This window comes from Bremia lactucae, linkage group LG3 (genome assembly GCF_004359215.1).
Source record: "Bremia lactucae strain SF5 linkage group LG3, whole genome shotgun sequence".
Classification (NCBI taxonomy): Eukaryota; Oomycota; class Peronosporomycetes; order Peronosporales; family Peronosporaceae; genus Bremia; species Bremia lactucae.
The window spans coordinates 741071-749676 of NC_090612.1; the positions used below are offsets into that span (position 1 = coordinate 741071).

Sequence of the window (8606 nt, forward strand, 5' to 3'; positions counted from 1 at the left end):
GTTATCGCGTTACAGATAATGTGGTACGATTTACATTTTGGATAAAATGCAATTTATCTAGGGTGCTAAAATTGATGTCCCCACAACTATTTTTTATAAGAATAAATTGAATTTAAATAAACCGCTGCTACTGAAATTACTAATCTCTTAACTTTTTTTTAAATAATTAAATATTTAAATTCGCAAACTAATATTGTTATTCCCACAACTTCTGTAAAGATATTAATTTGAGGTTTCAATCCATATATCGAATGGCCAACACACATTAGGTTTCACCTGTGATTGGATATAAATATTCGTTTCAACTAGCATTGGGCAATACTATAGTGTTTCGGCTTTTATTGGCTAATACATACTCCCTCCGTTCGGAATTTAAGGGGATATTTCTGCGTGAGATTTTTGCTCGGAAACAAAAGGGGGCATTATTCACTTTGCGTGAGTATGTGAATCGAACTATATGGATTTGAAGTTTACGATTGATCAAAAGTAGAAATTGCCGATGCTATCAAGTTGATGGAGTGTCCGTCACTGCTTCCTTCGCCGCCTCAATGATCTCGACAGCGCAGGTAAGATGGTCGGGCAAACGATTTTTATCGATTAGGCGCTCTTTCAATAAATGGGGAATGTTGTACTTGTTCCCCCCCCCTCCGCATTTGAGGATCTCGTTCATGCAAGATTGATGGGTAAGAATCACCTTGTTCAACTTATTCCTGTCAAGCTCTTTAAATGCTGCTTGAACAAGCGTAATTAACTCATAAATCCTGTTCATCACCTTTTGGTGTTGCTAGGCCTGGACAGCATTGAAGAAGCCAAAATCAAGCACGTTTGTGTCAGGACTGTTAGGTGGCTGACATGATGACCGAATATCCATACCGGATGCCTGCGCGCCTCATTGAACGCTATATCTGACGGGCTGATGTTATAACAACCAGACAACTACTTCTCAGTGCTCAAAATGGAAAGTAGTATTAGGAGTTAAGACTATTGCTAAAACGCATATATAAATCCCCTCATAAAGTGATCGCTCATCCAGATTGTTCGCAGAGCCCTGTCCCTGCAAGTTGCCATAAATACGACACACAATTCATGTCGTGGTACGTAAACCTCAACACTCCCCTTCAACATGCACTCTCATGGATTCCACTTGCATCACGCAGACGTAGCAGTTGTGGTGCACTTAGTGGCTTCGTCAGGTAATCAGCAAGTTGCATAATAGACGGAACATGTTTGAGCTGATTTTGTGCGTTGCTCAACGTAGTCTCGGACGAAATGCACCCTCAGGTCAGTAAGCTTGGCTCTTGGCGTATATCCTTGATTTGTTGCGATGCTTATCGTCGACTTATTGTCCATATGTACAGTGGTTGCACTCTTGCACGCAACACCCATTTCCATCAGCAAATAGCGAATCCACAAAATCTCTTGAGTAGCTAGTGCCAATCCCATATACTCAGCTTCAGCCGAAGACAAAGCCACTGAGCTTAGTCTTTTTCTCTTTTATACAACAACCGCGTTACCGAGCAAAATTAAAACACCAGAGGTCGAGCGACGAGTACTTTTGTCACCTCCCAGTTTGCATCACAGTAGGCGCAAAGCATGGGTTTATTGCTGTCCGATCTCTTGTATGCAATCCCGTGTGATTGTGCTCCCATTAGGTAATGCAAAACGCGCAACGCTGCACACCAGTACATATGTTTTGGCTTCTCCAAAGGTCGCGTAGCATTTGCATTGTACATCAGGGAACCCACCAGTTTTCGATACAAAGTGCTGTCTTTAAAGTCACACTGCGAGTCAATAGGGGTCGACTGCAAACTATGTAAGCACCATCTTGTTCGAAATCCGTGATCATCTTCTTAATAAATTGAGTCTGTTTTAAAACCAGCTCCCCCTTTTCCAGAGAATGATTCGCCTCCATACCGAAAATAAATCGCGCAGCTCTAAGCGACTTCACCGAGAAATAAGCTGTACACTCTTTGTAAATTTTATCAGCCTCTGCATTCGACTTGCATCCAATGAGAATATCATCCACGTACAGCACTATGTACGAAATTGACTTGACTTTAGTATCGGGACGTCGAACAAAAAGACAAGTGTCCGCACGACATTGTTCAAAGCCTAAAGTCACAAATACAGAGCATATCTTCTTGTACCAAACTGCAGCGGCTTGTTTTAAGCCATACAAACTTCGTCTTAGCTTGCAAACCGATCCAGGCGTAAATTTTATCCCTGGTGGTGGCTCCATGTAAACGTCTTCTTCCAAGTCTCCATTTAGAAAGGCTGTTTCCACATCAAATTGTCGTATCACATATTGCATACTGCAGCAAACCGCAAAAAACGTGCGAATTGTGTTTGAGCACGCAACCGGTGGGTACGTATTGAAGTAATCAAAACCATGCGTTTGCAGGTATCCAAGAGCAACCAAACGCGCCTTATAACGCACATTTTCACCATTTTCATCAAACTTGTGCCCAAAAACCCACTTGTTACCAATCCCTTGACACCAGACGGGCGGCGAACAACATCCCATGTGTGATTGCGTTCATGAGCTTGAATCTCGGTCAGAATTGCTGCTTTCCATTGCTTTGACCTGATGACTGTATTGCCTCGTTGTAAGTCGTGGGTACAACGGTGGCAGAAAGCAAAAATTCGTAATCGTCCATACTTTGACGTTTAGCTTCAGGCTCGACCACGTCAGTATCATCCTCATTATCCACTACAGGTCCATCTGTCAAGAGTGGTAAATTTCCACGACAATGTCCAAAATTATCACTTTCAAGCAAACGAGGGTACGAATCGTCACTTAGACGTCTTTTACTCGACCCAGGGTATACCTCAAGTCTGTCCTCCGGGTTGCACTGCTCCTCATGCGGTACAATTGCACTTGAGCGATCGCAAATGTCTTGTAGCATGTGCGTGCGCTGATGACCCCTTTCATCAACACCTCCACTTAGTGTGCGTAATTCTCTAAGTGTTTCACCTGTTCGCACATCTAAACGCTCCCCTTCAATCGAAACAATTTCCAAATTTTCCGACCTGTTGTCCTCGCCATAGGCATCCACAACAATGTCTTCCCAGCTAGTGTCAACATCATCTGCTCCATCAATTTCCATGTTTGTCCGCATCATGAGAATCCGCTGAAATGGGTACATTCACCGCATTTTCGTCTCTATCATCGTGCTGTTGTGTGATTTAAACGCGATTTTCACTCACAAAAATATTTTTGGATCGTGAAGGAGGCCTTTCGTCTAGTGTGACAGAACGAGTCACCACCAACTGTTCCCGATCCACATCCCACACACGGTCCGCCTTTGATGTGACTAAGTAAACCAGAAAAATGCACTTATTAGCCTTGTTGTCGTATTTGGCCGCTTGCAATCCGCTTCTCGTGTATAACCAGTAGATCCAAATACACGAAAGTAACTTAAGTCAGGTTTCGAACCGTTCATCACTTCAAATGAACTCTTGTTGGGGCGCGCTGTGTTCGGAAGTCGGTTTAGTATGTGCGCAGCTGTCATAACAGCTTCACCCCACCAGATTCGATCCATCTCCATATGGCTCAACATCGAACGTGCCATTTCAGCAAGCGTTCTGTTCAATCTCTCAGCCAATCCATTTTGCTGTGAAGTGTATGGCACGCTTGTTTGGTGTATGATACCATGATTCACACAGTACTTGCTGAACTGGTAACTTGTAAACTCACCGCCATTGTCACTTCTAATGCACTTGATCTTGCAATCCGTTTGCGTCTCCACCATCACACGAAAGTCCTGAAATCGTTCAAACACTTGTGACTTCGCAGCTAGTAAGTACACATAGACGAATCGGCTATAGTAGTCGATAAATGTGAGAACATAAAGGGCACCACCCTTTGATTTCGGGTTCATCGGACCCATGATATCAGTATGAACAATCTCAAGTGGTTGACTTGTTTTGACTGTACTCCCTGAGGTATGACGAAACGGACTGTTCGTCTTTTTTTCACGTGAACACCCATCGCAAACACCGTCTTCAGTTGCCGACACTTTCGTAATACCGTCACACGCCTTCATTGCTTGACTAAGCTTGCTTGTCGATACGTGATTAAGGCGAGCATGCCATGGTCAACTTTCATCATTTTCTTTGGTCGTGCTCTCGGCTTTGTATGCCTCCAAGACCACATCCTGCTTGACATTCCACGCAAACAATTTTCCCACTCGATTAATCACTGCTACCGTAATCCTATTGGATGTTAGGACTGCTTGATTACGCTTGAACTGCACAAGCACACCTCGGGCTGTCAGTGCTGGTACAGATACAAGCTTCTTGTCCAATTTAGGCACATGAAGAACTTTCTTCAGCTTAACTGTGCGGCCATTTTCTAGTACAAATCGCACCGACCCCGTTCCTTTCGCCATCAGATGCTGTCCATTAGCAACTATGATGCTAATTGGGGTAGTCAGATTTTCATACTCCACAAAATCACGCTCGTCATCAGTCATGTGACGGCTCGCACCACTATCCAGCAGCCAAGTTGCACTTGACTCCAATTTCTCGCTTGATGCTGAGAAAACAAATTCATCGCCAGATCTTGACTGTTTCACGTTGTGACACTGCGAACTCTTGTGACCATGTTTCCACAAGCAAAACACTTGCTTTGAAATCTTGCGTTGTCGTTCCTTCGTCTGAAAGCTTGGTTTCGATCTTTATCATCTTGACGGCCATGGTGTCCTCGATTTCCTTGAAAGCGTCGATTCACATTAGGTTGTGCGTGTGCTTTAAAAGCAGTTCCTTCTTATCACGTTTCTGTAGCGTGTCATACTCCCGCCGGAGCATCTCTTTTGCGTCCAACAGCGTCACGTTGCTGTGCGCCTCAATTATGCGCACCATATCATCATATTCAGATGATAAGCTTTCAAGAGGAGTACTAGCTTCTCATCATCATCCATGCTGTCACCAGCAGCCCTGAGCCTCAAACAAAGTTCATCAAACTTCAGTAGGTGGTCCATTAGACTCGTACCAGTTTCCATAACAAATTCATGTAGCTGTTTCCGAAGTTGCACTCGATTATGGAGGTTCTTCTTCGCGAAGAATGTCTGCAACACCTCCCAAGCCTCAAGGGCTGTCTCACATTCCCGAACCATACACGTATAGGTGGGTGAGAGCAACTTCACCAGCACAGCCAGAGCCTTCATATCGGCGACTTTCCGCTCGGGTATTTCCCGTAGCACTGCCGACTCTGGCTTCACCATTACATGATTCAATAGATCCTTGCGCGCAAGGGTCATGCGCGCTTTAAATTCCCACATGAAGTAGTTATCATCCGTAAGGATATCATTGGGGGCCAACGCATTTGGGCTCATAACCTATAACAACCAGACAACTACTTCTCAGTGCTCAAAATGAAAAGTAGTTATAAGAGTTAAACTACTGCTTAAACGCATATATAAATCCTTTCATAAGTGATCGCTCATCCAGATTGCTCGAAGAGCCCCGTCCCTGCAAGTTGCCATAAACACGACACACAATTTATGTCGTGGTACGTAAACCTCAACAGATGTGGGGCTTGGCGTTGTCTTGCTGTATCACACCAGCTGCCGATCGGGTTGAATTGGGCCATTTGCTGCGAATCGCAGAAATAACCTTCTTGATAATCATCTGGGATTATTGGACCTTGGTCACTGAATCAATATTTTGTGACCATGGTTCCCGCTGCCCTGTTCTTGCTAGAGCGCTTGACAGGCTCTTGGGTGACAAAAAGCCAAATCCCTAACTTGCGATCGAACCACTTATCCCTAGCTGTATCCCATCTGGGCCTTGCCACCGCAGCGAGGAGCATAACTTTTGTGATGTTTTTCTTGCTTTTACAAGTCCGGTGAGGGTGCTCTTCGCTAGCGGCCAGATATTATCTCTGCTGATTCTTTGAATTCTATAACCATTTCTCGTTGACATGGACGTAATCGTACATGTTTTGAAAATGAGGCGCGCCCAATGAAACGCTGTTGGAATCCAGCATGGACAGGCAGTACTTGAGGTACGTCTTTTTGTTCTCATCTGTGAGTAAGGGCTTAACGGCATTAGAATGTGCCTTCAGTATCCCTTTTCTAAGCAGTTTATGGCAGTCGCGACTCCAATATTCAATGCAGCTGCCGTTGAACGGATATTGCCTCGCTGTTCTTTTGGAATCGACTCGATATCAGCTTGCGTAATCGCTTTTCGCTTCCGACCGACTTTTCCCACGTTCCTGCTTGTAAAATCGGCAGCTACTGATCCATCGTTTACAGATTGTCGTCTTTGCCAGATTGCGGCCACGACCTTGCGAGTTATGGCGAATCTGATTACAGCATCGTTGATAGTGCCATACGGAAGGTGTCCGCCGACACAACACTCTAACGAAAACTCAAACACACTTCTTCGTTGGATAGGCGTCAGTTTTTTTGCCTTTGGAACCGTCTGTCGAGTAGTAGTAGGCTCAACGATATCCACTCAAGCGAACCGGCACTTTAAAAGTCGAGATCGAAATTTTTCGGCGCGAAACTGCATTTTCTAAGTAATAAGGATCCCGCCAAAAGTACAAATTTGCTTTGCGGACAACATATCGCAAGAAGCATATTATGAGCTTAACCACGGGCCTTTTTTATAAAAAGTTACCTTAAGATTAAAAAAAACAATGCGCCTTTTATTTCCGAACGGAGGGATTACTATGTTTCAGTTGTAGATTAATGCCAAAATGTCCACAGAATTCCTTGTCTTTATAAGAGATGCTTGTTCAGCTCCTTTATACAGTATCAATTCAATCACTCACCAAACGTTAACATCAAACTTGCCAAAGACACTTGCCACCTACAACATTTCAATATGCTTCCCCCATCAGTACACCAAACCTATAACGCATTGAAGAGCTCTCAAAGCTGCTCAAGACTTTGCATTCATTGAAGGCTATGCATTGGCTATTAAAAGCTCTACAAAAATTTGCGATACTACATACAGAAGGGTCATACAATACAAGGAATGTTAAATTATTCAAAGGTATTTAAGGCACAAATTTCAACTGAACTAATTTAAAAAAAATCAAACCTTACTTTGGAAAATCGACCGTGCAAAACTTGATTAATCCCATTTCGGCTCAACGCTACGATATATAAACATGATAAAGATTGATATTGCTGGTAAAGAATGGTCAACATAACCATGAACAATAGAAAAATATGCTGCAATTGGTGTTCGGCCATTGAGGAACTGAGTTCGCATTTCACCCTGAAAAAAGTATAAAATTATATGATGAATTTAGCAGTTTAAGAGCTTTTCTTGCCTCGCTAGGTCTAGCTCCAGATTGGAAGGTCCTTTGAATAGAAGATTTTGCCTCAATAGATAGTCTTCGTGTTATGCAACTACTTAAAGAGTTTAAGGAAGACCGTTTCATCTCTTCGACCCAATGCAGCAATCACAACAATGTGACTCACCTATTTTTTGCTAATCCAAAGTCTATCCAATTGACAGGGCGCTTTCCTTCTGTTTTCTTCTTGGCCTTGCTGCATACTGTTGAATTTACTTGCCTTAATCCAATATTTAACATTCTCATCATCCTTTACATTCCTGCCGAAGAAAAAGCAAGAAGGCTACAGATGGGCACTAAACCAGATTAGAACTCTCAACGATGGAGTACCCTCCTCAAGGGTATAATCACAGATCGCGAGCTTGCATTAGTAAGAGCTGTCCAGACAGTATTCCCAACAAGTAAGCATCTCCTTTGTCGTTGGCATATTAAAAAAATGTGCTGCCAAACTGCAACGGCAAATTTTGGAATTCGAAGTTTTTTTATATTCATGAGTGAATGTCACAGGTAATTTTTTTTTCATACAGAACAGATAGATGTTATCAGTATCTAGCTATGTTCATCACTATGAAGTTGCAGAACCACAGCACTCTTGAAATTCTTATCAGCTCTTCAGACAAAAAAGTACGGATAAAAGTCAGATCTACTGTTAAATTTGGAAGATACATGCTTGTGCACAAGGAACGCATTGCGACAGCATGGACAAAATTTTAGCCCTCACTTCGGCAAAATAACAACTCATCACGAGTTGGAGATGCACATGCCGCAATCAAAAAGGGTGAAAGGTATCAACAATGGACTTTCGCGATGTTAGTTACAAGTTAACTAATTGCCTACAACACCAAGAAAGGGAGTTTGGACAGCAGTTGCAGCAAACGAAACTCGAAATTACTGAGATCTTATTGAGAGGATTAATGATGGTGTGGTGGGTAATGTGTCTCCCTGCGCTGCGAAAAACAAATAATAAATTAACGAGGCTTTGGCTGGCAGCATGGCAGAAACTTGTACACATTCTTTTAAAGCAATTTATTGTCTATCCTGCTGGCACTCACTTTGAAAAAAAATCGAAAAGGACTAAACTCTATTACCAGCAGACATTCACCAGCAATGGCAGCTTGCTACAGAAATCAAATCAACGGTGGCGGAGGATGGTAAAGAAGAATTGGAGACTGGTATTGAGAAATTTTGGAAAATTGTGTAGCAGCTGTGGAACGGGGCACTGCGACTTGTACTGTTTCAGTACAAGTCCACTTCACACTGCTTCAGATGTGAGTGGTGCCTCTCGTTAGGTGACGTA

The 8606-nt window shown here is 43.1% G+C and overlaps 1 protein-coding gene across 1 annotated transcript; it reads right to left on the reverse strand.

Annotated features, from left to right (window-relative positions):
- Positions 1-784: 784 nt before the first annotated feature.
- CCR75_008246 (uncharacterized protein) lies at positions 785-5631 on the reverse strand (the record flags this gene model as incomplete). Its single annotated transcript, XM_067966300.1, has 3 exons — positions 785-880; positions 1533-1672; positions 5529-5631. 3 exons carry the CDS (start codon positions 5629-5631, stop codon positions 785-787), a joined length of 339 nt encoding a protein of 112 aa, XP_067816597.1.
- Between the last annotated feature and the right edge of the window lie 2975 nt (positions 5632-8606).